Below are 22,389 nucleotides of genomic sequence, written 5' to 3'. Positions count from 1 at the left end.
AATATATCTTCCAAACTTGTCTCCAGAAATTGAGATTATACATTTGATAGGACTATATGTGCTCGTCGAACGCGGATAATACCCTTACACATAAGTATTCTTGAACATTGAGGTCAACCATGATATTTTATTTTGAGCATTTTGTTGTCGAAGAAAATACAATTTAAATTCATACTATACTTTACTTCGGTTAAAATCTTTTAAACTCTTTAACATTAGCTCCCTATTTGTGATTAACTAGACATGTTTAACATTCATAAGTGTGAAACAGTTTGTTTTATTCTTCGTAAGGCTAAAACGAATCGGTAGACATTTATAGGGGCAAAATGATCGTTTAGTCCCAATTAGGGCCTAAAAAAGAATTAATTAACAGATGAGAATCATGACCAAAATGGGGAAAAATTCTCCCGTTCGCCTTCTTTTAAGGTCCCTCTCGCTACCACCAACTCTGCATTTGTAATTCCCGTCTCTTCTCTCTCTCTCTCTCTACTTTCTCTCTCTAACTTTGAGCTCCAATCTTTTGGTTCCTGAGAAAGAAATTTGGAGAAGTTAATCAAGAGGTAGCACTAGCATGGGTTCAAATCAGAAAGATGTTGGAATTCTCGCCATGGAAATCTATTTCCCTCCTACTTGTGTTCAACAGGTAAAGAAGAATATTGATAGATCAATCCATCTCATTTTCTGTTTTTTTGTTTCTTTATTGATTGGTTTCAAGGCAGTAAGAAATGTCATCTTTGATACTAAAATTCTTCATTTTGATCTTAAAATTCTTGTTTTACTTGACGATAATATAGTAAAAATTGAATCTTTGATCTGGATTTGGTTTTCTAATTGTAGGGTTCTATTTATAAGATTGATTCTGGTTGAATTTTTAGTCTTAATTTGTTCACATACCCTTTTCCTGTTAAATATTGTTTTTGAACAAAATGCTGGATGAGAACAGATTTAAACCTTCAAAATATTCACATAAGATGTTTGATTTTTGAACCTCCCCAAATTCAAGTAAGTGGTGATAGGAAAGAGTAACACTAGAAGAGGCTACAAATCATAGCCTACTCCAGGCCTACACGAAATCAATAGTCTCTATTTTCAAGTCGACTCTCTTTTCCTCTCCTGATGGACATTTAAACTTTCAATGAATGGTTGATTCCTATTTAGGTATGGGGTAGGTCTACATTTGTAACCTCTTCTATCAAAAAAGAAAAATGACTGAAGAGGGTTCAAAAATAAACCTACTCCAGACCTAAATAGGGTTCAACCGTCCGTCAAGAGAGTGAAGAAGTTCATCAAGGGAGGGAGAGTTGACCCGAAAATTAGAACCGTTGATTTCGTTTAGGTCTAGGGTAGGCTTTGACTTTTAGTCTTTTATAGCATTGCTCAAAGGGAGATGTTGCATACTGATCATATTTGCTTTATAATTTGATTTTTATGTTAGTGTTTTTAAAATTAGTTAATTGCTTAAAGTAGCTTGTTCGCTTGAAGTTCCTTTTATCCTCTCCATCTATTAGAACTTGCTAGAGCATATGACAAAATGTTGTGTATTATGTCATTCACCTTTTTCTACTTGTTACATGGATGTATAGGAAGCTTTGGAGGCTCATGATGGTGCGAGTAAAGGAAAATACACTATTGGACTCGGACAAGATTGCATGGCATTTTGTTCAGAGTTGGAAGACGTCATTTCAATGAGGTTTGTGCTATTTATTTTATCCCAAACGCCATCGTATTAAAGAACACGTCAACCTAGTAGGCTAGTATTTTGTAGAGATAACAAGAAAGGTCGGTTGTTAGATTTTGAGAAACCTGAAAAGAAATATAAGTTTCATAGTTAGCAATAATTTTGAATCTAAAGCAAAGGAATAAGTTTCTTCGTGGTAACCCGACTGTATCATTCTTCTCAAAATATCAACGGTGATAAGAATATTGGAAAAACTAGATTATAAGTATAAGTAATTTATATTTGCTTCGCCTTCAAATAAACTCAATTAACGGTACTACGGTGGTAAAAGTACAACTCATAATTATTTTGATGCTACATGTGGAGTAATGGTCCAAATAAACAGAGGAGAATTGACACAAACTTTATACCAATGGAAAACGCGGACAAGGATACTTCACGTATTTTCCTTTAGATGCATAGTCCCAACTCCCAACGTCTATGCCAATAAACATGAGTAGATGAAAATTTTGAACTGAACCTACCTATTATTTTGTACATTTTGACACCGCTAACCAAGATTTTGTTGTTCTTTGGTAACTAAGTGGACCTTCTTATATGATTAACTATTCAGCAGTTAGTAATTTCTTTTTTTGCTTTCCACTGAAACTTTAATTTGCTAGAAACTCGCGTAGTTGTTGACACGGTGGCAACATGTGAATTTTAAGGGTGTTGCTCGGTTGCCCCAATTTGTTGGACTATTGGTCATTCTTGGTTTTTGTGAATTTGGACATTTGGTTATTGATGGAGCCCTACGTTTTTCTAGTTTGACAGCTGTTGCTTCCCTCCTTGAAAAGTACAAAATTGACCCTAAGCAGATTGGACGTCTGGAAGTCGGCAGTGAGACCGTGATAGATAAGAGCAAGTCCATAAAGACCTTCCTGATGCAAATCTTTGAGGTTATCTTTCAAACCCCTAAATTACTGTGCTATATTCAAATTAAAGTTGGTGCCAATTGAATTTGTAATGTCCAGAGGTTAATAATGATAAATTTAAACACTCGAAGATCTAGTATTCCGTATTGAGTTGTGCATAGGAACATACTCAATGAACTGACTATTCAGATATGTGAAAGGTTAGTAACCTTGGCTGCTGGTATCAGAAATAGCAGCTATATTGTGCTCCTTATACCTCAGCTTCAGAAGTCATGTTCATATAAACCTTATTCGTTATTAATGAAAGCTTTAGAACCCTGAGTTCCAGATTTGTTAAATTATAGACTTAGATTCTAATTCCGTTTAATAGAAGATGAAACAAAAATCAAAATTGCCGTAATTTGCTCCGCTTTGTTTTCGATATTATAATTTCCTTATTTGGAATAGAAGATTTACTCATTCAAGTTACATATGAATTGATCTCCACAACTTCTTTATTTTCCACTCTACTGCTCCTAAGTTTTTCATCTATAAAACATGCAGGAATGCGATAATACCGATATTGAAGGAGTTGATTCAACAAATGCTTGCTACGGAGGAACTGCAGCTTTATTTAACGTTGTGAATTGGGTTGAGAGTAGTTGCTGGGATGGACGTTATGGACTTGTCGTGTGCACTGATAGTGCGGTATGGACTTTCTTATTTAAGAATTGGTATTAATTGTTTGACATTAGTAATTTAGTATCATGTCTAAATAAGTTAGTAAAAATTTGCATACCACGCGAAACTTTTATTCAAGATCAAGGTATTCTTTAAATTATTTTCACATTAAGAAGCTTGCCCGTTTTTAGGTTTACGCAGAAGGCCCAGCTCGGCCCACTGGAGGAGCAGCTGCTGTTGCTATGTTGATAGGTCCAGATGCTCCAATTGCATTTGAGAGCAAATACAGAGGCTCACACATGTCTCATGTCTATGACTTTTACAAGCCCAACCTTGCGAGTGAATACCCGGTATACACTCATCTCTTCTTTTCTTTCTTATTTTCTTCCCAATTTACGTATTAATTATAAATTTTTAGAATTTCCCGATACCTAATTCAATCTCTCCGAACGAAAGAAGAACTTCCTGTGCATCGGCAAAACATAAATCTCACTGTTTCTATCGATAATAAACAATTGGCTCTATGTTTGCTAATACCTTATGTATCATATCATAAAAAAACTATTTTGTCAATGAATTGTACTCATTCGTAAGTTCCCTTGTAGGTCGTTGATGGAAAGCTTTCACAAACGTGCTATCTAATGGCGCTTGATTCCTGCTACAAACGTTTATGCGCCAAGTATGACACCATTAAGTGGAATTGTTTTGGTTATTATTTTATTATGCTTTATTTCGTATTAAATGATTTCTTTCCTTAATCTCTATAGGTATGAGAAATTCGAGGGCAAGCAATTTTCAATTTCAGATGCAGATTACTTTGTATTTCATTCTCCTTATAATAAGGTACCAATTTGCACGTCGATTTTCTTGTACGGTCCAATTTATGAATCTAAATTCAACTGTTTGTTGAACTGTAAATGCAGCTTGTGCAGAAAAGCTTTGCTCGATTATGCTTCATGGACTACTTAAGAAATGCCAAGTATGAACTTATCATAACATTTTTTTAGAGAAACAATCATAATTAAGTACACAGCTTATTTACACCATTCTTTCTAAACTGAACTGCATAAGGAGGTTAATATTGCAGTACGGTAACTAATATTTTGCTTTTATTGGCCAGTTCAATTGAGGAATCTTCGAAAGAAAAACTTGCCCCATTTGCAGCTTTATCTGGCGAAGAGAGCTATGCTAGTCGAGATCTTGAAAAAGTAATTCTAGATCTTCTAACACAATCTAATTAGAATTTGTGGTTTACTATTTGCAGCGTTCTTTTCTTCTCTCTCTCTCTCTTGAATGTTTAGTTTGTATTGTGCTCAACAGGCATCCCAGACTGTTGCAAAAGGTCTATACGATGAAAAGGTACAACCAACCACTTTGTTACCGAAACAAGTCGGCAATATGTACACTGCTTCACTCTATGCCGCATTTGCATCTCTTTTGCACAACAAAAATAGCTCACTGGTAACATTTTCTACCACTTTCTTTGTTTCACTGGTTGAGTCCATACATATATATTTGTGTGTGTGTGTGTGTGTGTGTGTTTGTGGAGAGAGAGAGAGAGAGAGAGAGAGAGAGAGATTGTAATTTGATATTTTGTTTACTTTTACAGGATGGTAAGCGGGTAGTAATGTTCTCGTATGGAAGTGGTTTAAGTTCAACAATGTTCTCATTCCGACTTAAGGAAGGTTCGCATCCATTCAGCTTGTCAAACATTGCAACTGTAATGAATGTCGCCAAGAAGTTGGAATCAAGACATGAGGTATTACTTTTGCTCTTTCAATTACCAAGTAAAGATTTTCATAGAGCACGTGTCAAGTCATAAATTTTTCTACCTTACAAAAAGTAAAAGTTCAATGCACTCAATTAATTTTACCAATTTTAATGTTACTCGGGGAAAGAATTTAGGACTCTCCAAGAGTTACACGAACGTTTCAATGTGACTCCAAGAGTCATCTTAATCGTGAGCCCCCCACTAGCCATCTCTCATACCTTCGTCTTTGTCCTCTCCATCCAAACTTAAACCTAAGATTAACTTGCATAGTCTTGTTATATCAAAATTATGAACTTCCTTTACTGCATGATCCATTTCATATTTTGTTCCTACGTGAATATACCGATTTTCTTCAAAATGCAGTTTTGATGAACCCAATTCTTTCATATAACAGGTTACACCCGAAAAATTTGTCGAAACAATGCAACTGATGGAGCACAGATATGGAGGTAAGGACTTCGTAACAAGCAAGGACACAAGCCTTATACCATCGGGCACTTTCTATCTCACTGAAGTCGACTCCATGTATCGAAGATTCTATTCCAAGAAGAAAAGTGAAGCAACCACCACAACTGCTGATAATGGTGCAGTTCTCAATGGTCACTGAAAATGTTAAAGAAGAGAAGGAACGTTTGGTAGCAGAGAGAAGCCAGCAAAGGTTTTAATTGTGATTTTGGGTTTTTAATGTTTTGTTGATAATCTTTTTAGACGATTAATGGCTTTCTGAACTCTGTTTTCGATTCATATTAGCAAGTTTAACTGGATTTTTTCATCCTTTCTTGACTAATTTACCCTCCCCTATTAGTTTTGCGGGAAACTTGGAATTATGTCCATGAACAATTAAGCTAAAGAGTTGGCCTCAAAATTGTGCCTCATCATCTACAACAAAGCTATGGTTTCGATAAATTTTCTTCTTCCGAAGCTCTATTCCAAGTGGACCTCTTCCATCTAAGTATTTTCAGGAAGTCAATGTCAAAATCTTAGTAATTGTCGATATCGATAGTTAACATTACACGGGAAACCATTGGATGTAGCTACCTGATCATGTTAAGGTGAGAAGCATCGATATCAAATTCCTTCCTATATGGGAAGAACTCTATAGGATAATAGGATATAGGATGGGGGGCCATTCACTATCCCTAACGTGAATGTTCTAGAAACCTGGGCCATACTTATATATACCGTCACGCCATTTCATTAAAGCACTCAAAAACACGTGTTGACTAGACATTAGTTGATACAGCAAAATTTTGGAACAATAAAGTAGTCACTATAAAATGAGAGTGGGACCCAGCACGGGTAAGTTTCTTTCGAAGATGGGACCACATAGGGAGAAGTGTGGGTCGCGGTCATCAACCAAAAGGGCGTAGCAAACGAGGTGTATGTATTGGTGGGGTTCTGTTTGGTGGTGGTGGACCAGCAACACCCCAAGACATCAAAAACTGGTAGGGACCACTAATTTTGTGTGGTAAATGAGGAACTACCAAATTCAATTTAACACTTTGACCACACCTCCACCCTCCACGTGTCCTCCATCGAGTGTTGTGTGGGGGTCCTTTTTCGCTCACTTACTGATGTGGCCTGCGTTTAACCTCTCATCTCTCTTTTATTTTCCCCAAGGAAAATATGCATTCATGTACGACGGGTTCGCGACCATCCTATGTCCTCAATAGTTTGTACCCGCCTGATCGGAAAAGCTTAAGCAGACGGATGCAGACATAAGTCCTTATCCAGTGATCTGATCGAGTCGATCCGCCTATATAGTCTGCCCGACCGATCCCATACATACCCATCCGTTTATCCTACCTGTTATACCCGCGCCAATATGATTGGTTTTAAGCCTTCAGATCTGTAAGGGGCTACAACCATTAGATTTCAAGAGTAAAAATATAACCCTATAAATCACTTTTCTTAATTTTGTCTTGCTTCTGTACTTCTATAGTTTCTCTCTCCTCCAAAATCTCAATATCTAATCAGTAACCCAAAAATCCGACCGTAATCCATGAGAAGAAGAATAGAATCGATCGTAATCCATGAGAAATCTTAATGATTATCTTTTAATAATGTATTCATATATTTTTTTGAATTGTAAAGTGGAAGCTAAGAAAGTTGTATTTAGCTACTAAACAATTTTAATTTCGAATAAAAATTTCTTTATTTCTTCATTAGTGACCGGTGCCAGACCGGCCGATACCCGGTTGTCCGATTATCAAAATAGTCACGTACGGGGGAGGGAGCACTTATTTGGAGAAAGATCCTAAATGTCCACCCGTTTTTCTGGATGTCGGAGTGGACACTTAGGACTTGTGCGCGTTCCACCAGACCGGATTGAGTTAGTATCCGTTTCTCGCCGGTCTGGACCGATCCCCGCTCCTAGTTTAGTGTGTAATAATTCTTGACTTGACGGTAGAGTTAATGTTAGATTCTCTTTTTAGCCCAAAAAATTGACCAACTCATCCTCTTGCTCCATTTTCGTCTGTCATTTTGCCCCAATGCCTACCAAAATTCTCGAGATCTCCTTGCCCTTGTCTTTCTCCCAACTTGGTTGTTTTTCTCTTCTCCCCCTCTAAAATTTTTCGTGAAGGTTAAGTCCATGCCCACGCTTCAATATCAATCCTCATCCTTACGTTAAGTCTGCGTGATTAGAAGTCAATTTTGTCATGGATAATTAAACCTACCCGGTCGAAAACACCTACTACTAACCAAACTCCCTAGAAATCAATCTACTCAAGATTATCGATCTATATTACCTCTCCTTACAATCCAAAGCTTGTATACCAAAAGTTAGCACGGTATTTCAAATGTCTTTAGAGTGTTAGCCAAAATGAGAGGTAGGATGGGATAACAAACTAATTACCAACCCTAGCTATCACCCTCTAGTCGGCCTATTGACTAACTAATTAAAATTACCACAAAAATGATAGGCAAGTAAATCTAAAACTAAATTTCATATGTGAATTTTTGGCCCGAAATGGTAATCACAGTTCATCAAGTCAAAAGATAAGTTTGGCATCTCCTACTTAAAACAAACCTTAAGAGTAGATGGATCAAGTTGACGAGCCCATTTAACTACTTCACTAAAATTGACACATTCACCTCTAATTAAAATATGAAATACTCCATAATAATAATAATAAACTGTCTCCCGTAATTGTTTTAAAAAACATGAGGAACAATGTCTAAAATATTAATGAAATTTTTTAATTGAGACAACAATTATATAGAGTTGAATTATGTTCTTGTTAGTGGAGCAACATACATGTTACAATTACATGATCAAATATGGATGTTGCATGGACTATTCATGTATAATTTGTCATCACATTTTCTATATGCTGAACAATATTATTTTAAATCGTTTAGGTTGGATCAATGGATAGAGAGGGCTCCTTTCATAGAGCACAGGTATTTAGCTCGAAAAATTTAGATTAAAATCCACTCTAACACTATCTTTGGGAAATATATATCATCTTCTATTCTTCTAAAAGCAAATAAAGAATCTCAATAACATAGAAGGAAAAGCTCGTGGGGTTTCAACTTTCAAGTTCAGGGAAAGTTCAACAAAATATTCATCAATTTTGGTAAAAACAATAAAATTAGAAACGAATAAAAAGTTAACGCTACAAACTAAATAACTCAAGCAAAAAATGAGCCATCAACTGTTATAACTGAAAATCGCGGAAGCTATCGAACCTATCCTAGAAATTGATCCGATTATGATGATTAATCGAAAAGCTAAGTCAAAATCAAATATGCGAACAGAATTTAACGAGGTTCGGCTTTAAAGCCTACGTCCTCGGGCGAACAAGAAATCTTTATTGAAGGATAGATGAAGACGACTAACACAATCCGCAAGTTCGTCCCAAGATGGTACCGTATAGTAATAACCTTCTATACTAAATCTTCGACGACCGAGAAATTTAACACCGCTCAAAAACTATGAAAAATTTCTCTCACTCTTGCTCTCTCTCTCTAGCTCTCTAAAGAAGAGTTGTTGTTGCTTGTGTTGGTTGATGTATAACAAAGCACTCAAGCCCCTTTTTATAATACTATAAGCCGGTGGAAAAATTGGAAACCATCCAATTTTTGGAAACTAAATTGGAAACCGCCTATGCTTTGGAAAATTGGAAACCGCCTAGCTTTGGAAACTGCCTCAAATTGTTTCAATCCAAACCGCCTCTTACAATTCTCCACCTCGTACACAATTTGATATACGTCAAATTTTGGACGAACACCAGGATACTCCTTGTAAGATATATCTGCTTCTTGTAACTTCATCCGACTGCACCATATGACCATGGTTGCCTACGTACCCTTTTACAGGATCAAGCCTACCGTAGTTCTACCAACCCTTCACATAAAGATTACCTTGTCGCCATTACGCCCTTTCGGGCAACTTAACACGAGCCGATTTGCAGCAATTCCAGACAATGCTGAAACTTGCTACACGTCACCACTTTAGTCAACATGTCCGCGGGATTCTCATCTGTGTGTACCTTCATGAGAGAAACATCACCTTCCTCTATGACATCTCGTACAAAGTGATACCTGACATCGATATGCTTAGTGCGGGCATGGTGAACCTGATTCTTCGCCAAGTGGATCGCACTTTGACTATCACACCATACATCCACGCACTCTTGCTTAATCCCTAGATCATCCAGAAGACCCCACAACCACAATGCTTCCTTCACACCCTCGGCCATAGCCATATACTCGGCCTCCGTAGTAGATAACGCAACTGTAGATTGTAACATCGATCGCCAACTAACTGGAGCACCATGTACCCTAAATACATAACCAGTAGTAGATCGTCTTCTATCTAGATCGCCAGCATAGTCCGAGTCAACATAACCGCTTACCTGACATGTGTCTCCACCAAAGCACAAACCCGTATCAACGGTACCCTTCAAGTACCTCAAGACCCACTTCACAGCTTCCCAATGTGTCTTCCCCGGGTTTGCCATAAACCTGCTAACCACACTGACCGCCTGTGAAATATCTGGACGAGTACACACCATAGCGTACATCAAACTGCCAACTGCACTAGCATACGGTACACGATCCATATGATCCTTCTCCACCGTAGTAGTGGGAGATTGTTTTCCCGAGAGCCTGAAGTGTGGTGCCAAAGGTGTTGACACCGCCTTCGCATTCTGCATCCCGAACCGAGAAACTACTCGTTCGATGTAACCTTTCTGATTCAAGTACAGTTTCTTACTTGACCGCTCTCTCTTAATCTCCATTCCCAGTATCTTCTTTGCAGCGCCCATGTCTTTCATCTCAAACTCTTGACTGAGTTGAGATTTCAACTTATCTATCTCCACCATGCTTCGAGAAGCAATAAGCATGTCATCCACATACAAAAGGAGATAAATAAAGTCACCTTCGCGAAGTTTCTTGATGTATACACAACAATCATAGTCACTTCTGCGAAAACCATGCTTTAGCATGAAAAAATCAAATCGTTTGTACCATTGGCGAGGGGATTGTTTCAATCCGTAAAGAGATTTCCTCAAACGACATACTTGATTTTCTTTGCCCTCAACCTTGTATCCCTCTGGTTGAGCCATATAAATTTCTTCTTCCAAATCTCCGTGCAAGAAGGCGGTTTTAACATCGAGTTGTTCCAGCTCAAGATCCCTGTGAGCAACAATACTCAATAGCACCCGAATAGAAGTATGTTTCACGACCGGTGAGAAAATCTCATTGTAGTCGACCCCTTCTTTCTGTGCATAACCCTTGGCCACTAGTCTTGCCTTATACCTTGTACCCTTGATCTCGGAAGAATCCTCTTTCTTCTTGTACACCCATTTACAACCAATAATAGACTTACCTTCGGGCAATGGGACAACCTCCCATGTCTTGTTCTTGTGAAGAGACTCCATCTCTTCTTGCATAGCAACCAACCAACTCTCTCTATCCTCCGCGGTAATAGCTTGTTTGAAGGTGACCGGCTCGTCGTCTTCCACCGAGAGTGCATATTCAACAAGATTTGCCTGCCCATAATGCCTAAGAGGTTTGTCTGACCCTAACCTCTGTACCGGCTTATATAACCGTTTCGGCCTAGTGTGTACCGAAACATCCTGCTGTTGTTGTTGTAAAACTTGTGTACCTTCCCCTTGAACCTCCTCATGACCGGGTTCATCAATTTTCTCATCCTGAGTATTATCCTGATGCTCCACCTGATCATGATTCCTAGAAACCCGTTGGTCTTCGGCTTCTACTTCCACTACTTGAGCTTTAGTAGACCCAACATCACCACAACTAGGCACCGTAGCTTTCGCCATAGCTACAATAGATGACTCATCAAACACCACATCTCTGCTGATTACAAACTTCTTGTCTTCCGTACACCATAGCCGATAACCCTTGACTCCTGTAGCATATCCTAAGAAAATTGCCTTCTTTGCTCTATTGTCAAGTTTGTTACCTTTAACATGGTAATAGGCCGTACAACCGAAAACCTTAAGTCTCCCGTAATCTGCATGTTCACCTGACCACACCTCGTAAGGTATGCCGCCATCTAAAGAAGAATGTGGAGACCTGTTCACAATATAACAAGCTGTAGCAACAGATTCTGCCCACCATTCTACGCCTAGTCCCGAATTGGAGCGCATACATCTAGCCTTCTCAAGTAGTGTACGGTTCAATCTCTCTGCGACTCCATTCTGCTGAGGTGTGTTTACTACTGTCCAGTGCCTCACAATGCCTTCCTGATTACAAAACTCCTTGAATGCCCCATCCGTGTACTCGGTCCCATTATCCGACCTTAACGTCTTCAGCTTTCGACCAGTTTTGTTCTCTACCATTGCTTTCCACACCAGGAATGTGTTGAATACCTCATTCTTATGCTTCAGAAAATAAAGCCAGACAAATCTCGAATGATCATCAACGAATGTAACAAAATACCTGGAACCACCCTTGGAAGGTAACTTTGCCGGTCCCCAGACATCGGTGTGTACGTAGTCTAATACCTCTTTGCTCCTGTGCTTGCTTGTAGAGAACGTCACCCTGTGTGCCTTCCCGAACACACAATGCTCACAAAACTCCATGCAAGGCTTCTTCATGTCCTTCAACAAGCCTTTCCCGCACATCAAAGATAGACCCTTTTCTGACATATGCCCAAGGCGCATATGCCAAAGCCTCGTACTAGCCGTTGGATCCCTTCCACTGATTCCTACTGCTACATCTCCCGTAATTGTTGTCCCCAAAAGTTTGTATAAATTACCGTAACGAGTACCTCTCATTACCACCAAAGAACCCTTAACGACTTTTATGGAGCCATTCTCTATAATTATCTTACAGCCGTTCCGCTCCAACACACCAAGGGAAATTAGATTTTTCCGCAAATCGGGTATGTGTCTTACGTCCGTCAATGTTCTCACCACTCCATCGTGCATCTTGATCCGTATTGTTCCGAGTCCCACAGTTTTACATATACTATCATCACCCAGTATAACTGTACCACCATCTATACTCCTATAGGTAGTAAACAACTCCCTATTTGGGCACATATGGTGTGACGCCCCTGAATCAAGCATCCACTTATCGAAGATCTTCTCAGACACCTCTGTCACCGAGAAACATTCGTCCGCCTCTTCTGACACATATCCCGCCTCTTGCATCTCTTGTTTCTCCTTGTAGCCTTCGTTCTTTTGCTTCAACTTTCTCTTTGGACAAGCCGCTTTAAAGTGGCCAAGCTCACCACAACTAAAGCACGTTTTCTTGAAAGAGCCTCTAGATTTGGATCTAGATTTCCCGCCCTTTCCCTTTCCCCTTTCATTACTCCTCCCCCTTGTTACAAACAACCCTTGTGCTTGTTCCTTGTCTACTCCACCCGACGCCATACTGCTAGTAGCAACCTTACGAAGGTCATCCGCTAATAGCGAATTTCTCGTCTCTTCCATGCTTAGACTATCACCAACAAGCATCAAAGTTTGAACAAGGTTCTCATAGGATTTAGGTAATGAAAGTAACAATATGAGGGCTTGGTCCTCATCCTCAACCTTAACATCAATATCCTTCAAATCTGAGATAATCCTGTCAAACCTATTCACATATTCCTGAATAGAAGAACCCTCTTCCATTCTACATGTGAATAATTTGGATTTTAAGTAGACCCGATTCGTTAAAGTTTTCGTCATGAAACTGCTTTCTAGCTTTAACCACACACCCGCCGCCGTTGTTTCTCCGTCTACTAGGAACGCCACGTCCCTCTCAAGACACAACATAATGGTAGCCCGTGCTTCGAGATCTAACTCCTCCCAATCCTCATCTGACATATCTCCTGGTTTCTTTCCCGTCAACGTCTTGTGTAATTTCTGCGAGATTAACAAATTCTTCATCTGCATCCGCCAATAAGAAAAATCGTTTTTCCCATTGAACTTCTCTATCTCATATTTCCCTGATTTGACCGTACCACTTCTCGATTCCATCTTCTCTTCGTTCAATCTCAACAAGGCTCTGGTACCAATTGTTATAACTGAAAATCGCGGAAGCTATCGAACCTATCCTAGAAATTGATCCGATTATGAAGATTAATCGAAAAGCTAAGTCAAAATCAAATATGCGAACAGAATTTAACGAGGTTCGGCTTTAAAGCCTACGTCCTCGGGCGAACAAGAAATCTTTATTGAAGGATAGATGAAGACGACTAACACAATCCGCAAGTTCGTCCCAAGATGGTACCGTATAGTAATAACCTTCTATACTAAATCTTCGATGACCGAGAAATTTAACACCGCTCAAAAACTATGAAAAATTTCTCTCACTCTTGCTCTCTCTCTCTAGCTCTCTAAAGAAGAGTTGTTGTTGCTTGTGTTGGTTGATGTATAACAAAGCACTCAAGCCCCTTTTTATAATACTATAAGCCGGTGGAAAAATTGGAAACCATCCAATTTTTGGAAACTAAATTGGAAACCGCCTATGCTTTGGAAAATTGGAAACCGCCTAGCTTTGGAAACTGCCTCAAATTGTTTCAATCCAAACCGCCTCTTACATCAACTTATACACAAATATTGAAATTTAACAAAGTATTTCAGTAATGAGTTGTAGTACTTTTTTTTTTTTGTTGAAAATGAGTTGTAGTACTTGTTTAAAAAAAATTGACTACGAAAGTCATTACGAAAACATTGATACATAAATATATGTTATAAGTACTATAATCGCCGAAATTAAACTTTACAAAAATGAACCTATAACCCAACTAAACTAAACTAACAACCTAAAGCCCAACCCATAAACTACTTTATTTATACATTTAATAACTCAAATTCAACCAACAATAAATTTCACTTCACCTGAAAATCAAATTTTGGACCTCTATAATATTAAAATAATAATTGACCACCAAATGTTCATCAATGTCCACAAAAATTCACGGATGTCTACGAAAGTCGAAAAATATGTTTTTGAAATGTTCATACAAATATATTATTTCATGTGATGAAACAATAATAATAATATTAAAATAATAAATACCCACCAAATGTCCATCAATTTCCACAAATATTCACAGATGTCTACGAAAGTCGAAAAATATATTTTTGAAATGTTCATGCAAATATATCATTTCATGATTAAACATTAATAATGATATTAAAATAATAAATGTCCATCAATGTTTGTAGATATTTAGAGATGTCTACGAAAGTCGAAAAATATATTTTGGAAATGATCTTGCAAATTTATTATTTCGTGTGATTAAACAATAATAATAATATTAAAATAGTTAATGTCCATCAATGTCTGCATATATTCAGAGATGTCTATGAAAGTCGAAAATATATTTTTGATTAGTATAAATATAATATGCATTACACATTTTGTCAATGGATTCAAGATCTTGAAATTCCCCCAGGACATTTTGTCTATGGATCAAATGTCTTGAAAATGTCTATAAAGACATTTTGTCTATAATAAATCACCCGAAATGCCCCCAGGACATTTTATCTACAAACTTCAATGTCTTGAAAATGTCTACAAAGATATTTTGTCTATAATAAATCACTCGAAATGTCTTGAAATGTCTACGAGACATTTTGTCTTATAAATGTCTGCGAAAGTCCCTATCCATTACCCCTCTAATGGACTGGGCTTTTTCTTCGTGGGTTTTTGGAGCCATCACCACCAAACCCTTTGACCCAAATTCTGTTGGAGCGTGGATATTCCCTCCTCATCTGGTCCCTTAGTTGCTGTAGCGTCCACGTGTCTGTATCAAATGGGTCCCCAAAATTGTATGACAACCGTTGATCTTTCTATTATATCGGATTGTGTATTATTATTTAATAACAACTCTTAGTTTAGGGGTGTAGAAACAGAAAACCACTTTCTCTCTCTCTCTCCATCTCTCTGTATGAGAAGTTCATATTTCTCAAGGCAAAGAGGGCTTTCAATCTAGGGTTTATTTTTCTTCTTCTTCTTCTTACCTTATCTTTCACCCTCTTTAATATCATTTAGTCTTTGTATTGTTAATAAGAAATTACTAGTAGAAGATTAACACCTCTGTTTCTCTCTCTAGAAATACTATTGCTTTTTGGGTTTTCTCTGTATTTTCAAGTTTCAGTTTTTCTGTTGTTGGGTATACAGTGTTTCTGGAATTGTAGATTTAGGGTTTTCTTTTGTTCTATATGATGGATTCGATTCAGAAACAAGAAGTTGAAGAAGAAGAAGATGATAAAACTTCATTAAATCAAAACCCAAATCACCAAATAGAAGAAGGAGAAAAGGGTACTTCTTCTTTTGATCAATCAAATGCACAAACTACAGAACCCGTTCAGTTTCTCTCTCTAAAAGATGAACCAACTGAACAAGAGGAGAAATTTCATGGGGGTTTACCAGTTTTGCCAATGGAGATGCCTGTGGCAACAAAGACAACAACAGCAAAAAGGGCTTCAACTAAAGATCGTCACACGAAAGTTGAAGGTCGAGGAAGAAGGATTAGGATGCCTGCAACTTGTGCCGCTAGGATTTTTCAACTTACTCGAGAATTAGGGCACAAATCCGATGGTGAAACCATTCGGTGGCTATTAGAACATGCCGAACCTTCAATCATCGCTGCTACAGGAACTGGTACTATCCCTGCTATTGCTGTTTCCGTCGGCGGCACTTTGAAAATCCCTACTACATCTTCGGCAGCTACTCAAGGCGGCGCCGCCGCTGGTGATGGTGGTGAAAGTGCTACAAAGAAGCGGAAGAGACCCGTTTCTAGTGAGTTTTGTGAACCCAGTGATAGGGTTTCTGTTTCTTCTGGTTTAGCACCGATTGGTGGTGGTGTTGCTGGTGGTGGCGGTATAGGTGTAGGAGGCGGCGGTATAGGTGGTGGTTTAGGTGTAGGAGGCAGCGGTGGTGTTGCTTATCAAGGGCTTATTCCGATGTGGGCTGTGAGTGGTGGAGCATTTTGGATGATACCACAAACAACCACCACTGGCACCACCAACATTAGTGGATCTTCTTCTTCTTCTTCAAATCAACCTCCACAGTTATGGGCGTTTCAACCAACTCCTCTGGTTAATATATCAGCAAGACCCATTTCTTCATTTGTTTCATCTATGCAACCAACAGGTATTAATCTATTTCAAGTTCAAACTCCTCTTCCTGTTTCCTCCTCCATTAACAATAATCAAATTCCAATTCCAATTTCATCAACACCACCATCATCTGTTTCCCCTGTGACTTCATCTTCTCCTAAATCTTCAACCATGGCACCACCAACTTCATCAACTCCTCCTCCAACACAAATGCTTAGAGATTTTTCTTTAGAAATTTATGATAAAAAGGAGCTTCAATTCATGGGTCATTCTTCAAATCAACATCTTCAACAAGATCAGAATACCACAACTACTAGTACTAGTTCAAAATCATGAAGAACAATTTATGTGATTTTTGTTCTGTCATTATAAAAGGTTAGATTTTTACCTTTTTTAAAAACTTGGGTGTTAGGTTTTCTCATGATTCTTCATAGAAAAGTCTCATAGCTCTGTAATTCATCAGCAGCCATTAATGAACTTTTCATCACTTTCTGGATTTTTTTTTTTGCCCCTTTCTTTCATTCTAATGTGGAAGTTGAAAGTTTGAAACTGGTAGAAATTGGGTGTGTATTTCGTACGTGTGAATGGCATGTGTGTAAATTTAGTTAGTTGATTTCACACGCTTGTGATTAGGGGGGGTCCACATTTATATATTGCTGTGTCAACACGAATTTAAAAAAGTTACTCGTGGACCGTGCTGAAACTGTTTAAAGTTGTGTGGCCCATTTAATGTGGGTAGGGGGGGCCCATAACTCCTCCCAACCATTCATCCTCATCTATATGGCTATTGCGGGCCTACTAAATTTGGATGGTTGGATTTTACGAAGAATGTGTGGCTCAGATCATAAGCAAGAGCTTTGCTGACTGTGACTTGGGTGAGTACAGTCAGAATAAGACGTGGCATATGCCACTTGTCATTATTTTTTAGTTTAGAATGAGAATGATAGTAATCAATTTCTTAACTTGTTCTACCTCGCCTTAACTTAGGTTGAGAAATCATAGTTAGAAAATCAAGAGAGAAGTGGTGCAGTTGATTTGAAATTATCCTTTTGTTCTATCACTAAAACCAAATTTATAGATCTGACTCGGATAAATAAAGATTGTGGGAGTCTGATTTGTTTTGGCCACTGAATAAAAGGTATTGTAAGACAATATTTGTAAAATATTTGTAAATCAGACGTGTTTATATTTGACGATTACATTAGAGTTGGTTTGCAACTCAAACACTTTGAAATGAAATCCAATCAAACTACTTAGACCATTCAATCTAAATTAAGAAAAGTAAATAACATCTTAAACAATTAGATATTTTTCAATTTTTTGGAGTTGAATTGGCATAAGAATATAGTGCCCTACTAGACTTGCACTCAAACCAGAAGAAGAAAAACAGATGCTCCATGCTATTGGGTAAGTGGGGCCATCCATGGAGGAGGGAGGAGGTGGTGGTAGGACCCATCCCCACCATCACCACAACTAACGAGTATCCCCACCACCAACCTATTCTATCTAATTAAAGTAGGTCCCGTATATAGTTTTCTATAGCATGGACCATCCATCATCTCTACTAATTGATTTCATAAGATAATAACATTCATTAACCGTTGGATTGTTCCTACTATAATCTTCACCATTGATTCTTGAAACTATGGCGACCAAATCAATGGACATTATAAAAAATAGGTGGAGACATTAGCTTCTTACCTTCCAGTATGGGGGGGCCCTGGCCCTATCTATTACTTATAAGTACACAAATAACTGGGGTCGCCTGCCTTCTTTCCGTTGGGTATTAGAAAGGCTACCATTTTTAGATTGGCCAGTTTCCATTGTGCGGTTCTTCCTGTACCTTGTGTACCATTGGTAACCATACAAGAGAATATAAAGTAAGAGAAAAATGCAGCCTACCAAGTAGTGGTGCTCATCGCCTGGGTCGGTCCAGCCGTCCGGGCTTCAAACTAGCGCTACTATGCGCCGTCAAGCCGTTGAACCATATATCCCAGGTCGGTTTGGGTACAGGACCAAGCCTACTAAACCCCGGATCAAGCTAGGTCGGGCTTGGTTTTTTTTTTTTTTGTCGAAATTGGTCGGGGCTTGGCTGGGACACTAAATTGGTCCGTCAGTGAAGAGTAAGTCTATAAGCTTCTACTTTCAACAAAAAAAAAGTCTATAAGCTTCTAATTTTTCTCTGAAGTATCAAATTTCTTCTTTAAAACTTGTTAGAAGAAGAGAAATGAAGGGAGAGTTCTTTCTCGAAGGGAGCACAATTCTTCACAAGATAAGTTTGCTTGTTTTTGGAATTCATTGGAGATTGACCTAAACATCTCATTCAAATTGGCTGAAAAACAAAGAGATGTGAATAATCATAAGTGCATCGAACTCATTATTTATTTTAAGAAATTGACTACGATCTACGTTAATCATTACAAGGTATTGATTTATCATTAAGATGTGATAAGCACTATAACCGCCGAAGTTAGGCCTAAAGCCCAACAACAAAATGAAATCATCAAGCTCATCATGAATGCTTATAAGTATGTGAAAAAAAAAATTGAGAGGAACCGAGCCAGACCGGACCAGACTGGCCCGTCGAGTTCGAAATCAAAACCAGCCCAGAGCCCCGGACCAAAACATAACGGGCTGGCTTGGCCCATCTACTTGTCGGGCGGACCAGACTGGCCCGTTGATAACCGATATTGAGTGCCCTTCATTTGGAAGTTGAAATAGTGCAATTTGTTAATCTAGACTGGGCGGGGAAACACGGGCGGTGCTTTTATCCGGAAAGCAAAGGTGGTAGGGGTGTCCATAAGTTTCCCCACGCTTGTACCCAAATTTTAGTTCGAGTAAGAGCTGTGATGCATCTTAATTCTTAAGCTTGTAGTTCCTTTCCGTTTCAGCCATTAGAACAACAATATCTCCCAAACTCTCGATTGTTTTCATATCAGACACAGTAAGAGCATTTCAAAAGCAAAAAAATGACCAACTTTTTCCCATGTAGTAGGAAAAAATAGTAGGGAGGCAGAGTAATTCATATATCGGGCACCAATATCTGTCAGAACTTCGCTCTAATTAGGTGATAACATGTCCCTCTCATGCAGAGAGCAGGATCCAAGTCTTGGTGATGGAGGTTTCAGATCCTCCATAAACCAGTCAGCCGGTACAAAGATAACTTGGAGTGTCTGGTTGTGACTTGTGGTTGATAACAAAAAAAAAGCAGGAAACCTATAGGCATTAACTTTTGAGCAACTTAGGATATAATCAACAACAGCAAAATCTAATGGAACGGAAAACCTCATCAATGAGTTTATTATGATCCAAGTCGATAAGAATTACAGCAAATACATGCAACAAAATAACCTAGCGTGCAAAATGGAGTGCAATGGTTTATTATCCAATCTTCTTGAACTAAACATAAAACAAAAATATGAGAAGATAAACGGAGAGAAAAACGTACGTGTTTCAAGCTGCAGTAGTCTTCTGGTTTGGCTTGAACACATACTTTATGAGTGATTCCTTGATGGATAAGAGTTCAGGGAACTCATTCTTCAGTTTGGAGGCGTCTAGTTCATTGTTACTCCTCGGGGCAACAATTACTTTTGCTTGCTCTTCTAGGTTGAAGTTCTTCCATGTGAAGTTTGGGTCGATATAGTCCTTGTACATCTGCAAGATCTCGTTGTGGCTAACCACTTCAGGGTTTGTGAAGTTCCATATCCCGGTAAGGTTTCTCTTTGCCATCTCAATTGATATCGGAAGGAGTTCATCCAATATCGTCATTGAGTTGGGAATATCAACCACTTTGTCGTATCGAGTAATCTTCGTGATGAAGTTGCGGGGATTGGTCAAGTCGGATGATATTGGCATCCTTACACGAAGGGTGCATACATTCTCATAGTTCTTGAGTAATTCTTCTACCTGGAAAATTCAAGGACGGAATAACTTATTAAAAAAGGCCTCATGATGCTTGGACTAAATGCAACTAATCGTTTAAGAAAGTGCATGAGTTGTTGTTTTGGCAAGTTTACAGCAAAAATGGAAGAAATTACTGCCAATTATCTCAATTAAACATTGCATCGATGAGATTGAAGTACTTCTATAAAAAGAAATCGAGATATCGTTCTAAATTTCACAATTCATTATTGCCTATACTTATGCACGTATACGTAGTTTTGCACACATGTTTGAAACTAGTTAGCGGGCTCAATAATAGAACATAATTACTATGGAATATTACAGGTTTACAGATTGTAAATTACCCTGTATTTAGAAGCAATATAAACATATGATCTGTTTAATTTTAGAAACATGTTCAAAGTTATGCACATCGGATTTTCACACAGTCTAAATTGGTACTACGCCTATAACACTCATCCTCTTCATCCAAAGACAACGATACGTTGAAATGGTAGAAGTAGAACTATAGGGACCTACAGACGTATGGGAGGTGTCATCGATCTGGAAGGCCCTTTTGGGTTGTCTTGGCCTTTGCCCCCCCCCCCCCCCCCCCCATCAAAACTTACAAACTGACTACCTACCTCTTCCACAACCGACATAGGATTACCCAACACCCCTGATTGCATAAACACATCATCTAATAGAAATATCTAACGGATTGTGGGGTTGAATCTTATTGGTTTTTATGCGCGAGCCATTAGGTATCAATAGTATCGTTGATGGAAAAAAATGTGATGGTGAAATATATTAACTCTGATTGAGAACTAATTTCCAATTATAAAGAGAAAGATCTTGACTAATCACTACTTTGAACCATATCTTTCTCATGAAACACCTCAATAAGCATATATAATGTATTTAGCTAGAAGACATGTTCTAATTCTCAATCAACAAATATTTCTGAATACGATCCCATCAAATATTCATAGTGAAGCAAATCACATTTCAAAATTTGGATTCAGAAACTTACATACAAAATTTTCACAAGCTAAAAAGATCAAATATTTTCTAATTCAAAATGTTGAAAAATGAAATCAACCGATCCATATTCTAATCAAAAGATTAATCAAGTACTACATTTATAGTATCAAATTACTACCTTTGGCAAGAAATCAATAAAGATCTTAACTAAAACTAAATATGCACAAATCAAGTAAAAATCAGATCTAATTTAACAAAATAAGTGAGATAGAAAAAAGAATACTGACCATAGCTTTAGTTTTGGAATAAAAAGATCCAATGAAATTAGGAGTATCTTCTTCTTTGAATCCAATTCCTGATCCAAGAGTATGATTTTGATCATACTCAAAAATGCAACCAGTAGCATAATTAATCAAAACCAAACCTTTGTCTCTACAAACATCAGCTAGGGTTAGGGTACCAACAACATTAGTTCTAATAGTTTCAACTTTATGAGATTCACACCAATCAACATTAGGTCTACCAGTAACACCAGCAGCATTAAAAACATGAGTTGGTTTTATAGTTTCAAGATCTGAAACTAATGAATTTCGATCTTCAAGTCTACCTGATCCATATACATAGGTAATTCCTTGAGCTTCACAGAGCTTACCTAGTAAACCTCCGATCCAACCAGTTCGACCATAGATCAAGAACTTGAATGGTTCATCTGATGCAGATGAACTGTTGGTGGTTGGCAAACCCATGTTTCCCAAGTAAGAGTTTTAGAGAGAGAGAGAGAATCAGGCGAAGAAGAAGAGAGAAATGGGTGATGAGATCCGATCTGGTGGTCATCGGACACCATGTGTTTTTAAATTGAGAGGCGAGCTGGAGGACGGGTATCTGATGTATCCGGGTGTATTTTCGAAAAGTAGTTGATTTGGGTATCGACGAATCACCTTCGGATACGTGGAACATAGACTTTCGGGA

The 22,389-nt window shown here is 38.2% G+C and overlaps 3 protein-coding genes across 3 annotated transcripts; 2 read left to right on the top strand and 1 right to left on the bottom strand.

Moving 5' to 3' along the window:
* The first annotated feature begins 229 nt into the window (after nt 1–229).
* Nucleotides 230–5,795, top strand: LOC147535216 (hydroxymethylglutaryl-CoA synthase-like). The gene is made up of 12 exons (XM_086648493.1): nt 230–643; nt 1,584–1,690; nt 2,484–2,616; nt 3,136–3,279; nt 3,444–3,602; nt 3,858–3,931; nt 4,020–4,095; nt 4,176–4,231; nt 4,373–4,460; nt 4,573–4,713; nt 4,862–5,011; nt 5,418–5,795. The coding sequence occupies exons 1-12, from the start codon at nt 572–574 to the stop codon at nt 5,628–5,630; spliced, it is 1,413 nt and encodes a 470-aa protein (XP_086504619.1). The 5' UTR covers nt 230–571; the 3' UTR covers nt 5,631–5,795.
* Nucleotides 5,796–15,320: 9,525 nt separating this feature from the next.
* On the top strand, nt 15,321–17,050 carry LOC147535215 (transcription factor TCP19-like). The gene has a single exon (XM_086646814.1). It carries the CDS (start codon nt 15,655–15,657, stop codon nt 16,888–16,890), a length of 1,236 nt encoding a protein of 411 aa, XP_086502940.1. The 5' UTR covers nt 15,321–15,654; the 3' UTR covers nt 16,891–17,050.
* Nucleotides 17,051–19,826: 2,776 nt separating this feature from the next.
* NRS/ER (nucleotide-rhamnose synthase/epimerase-reductase) lies at nt 19,827–22,300 on the bottom strand. Its single transcript, XM_086646815.1, has 2 exons — nt 21,708–22,300; nt 19,827–20,460 (listed from the first exon to the last, which is right to left on the bottom strand). Exons 1-2 carry the CDS (start codon nt 22,164–22,166, stop codon nt 20,008–20,010), a joined length of 912 nt encoding a protein of 303 aa, XP_086502941.1. The 5' UTR covers nt 22,167–22,300; the 3' UTR covers nt 19,827–20,007.
* Nucleotides 22,301–22,389: the final 89 nt, after the last annotated feature.

Source organism: Eschscholzia californica, unplaced genomic scaffold (genome assembly GCF_041429995.1).
Source record: "Eschscholzia californica isolate CP2 unplaced genomic scaffold, dmEscCali1.0.p SCAF_6, whole genome shotgun sequence".
NCBI classification, from domain to species: Eukaryota; Viridiplantae; Streptophyta; class Magnoliopsida; order Ranunculales; family Papaveraceae; genus Eschscholzia; species Eschscholzia californica.
The sequence above is the reverse complement of the archived record's forward strand: the minus strand, read 5'-3'. Positions and strand labels throughout refer to the sequence as shown.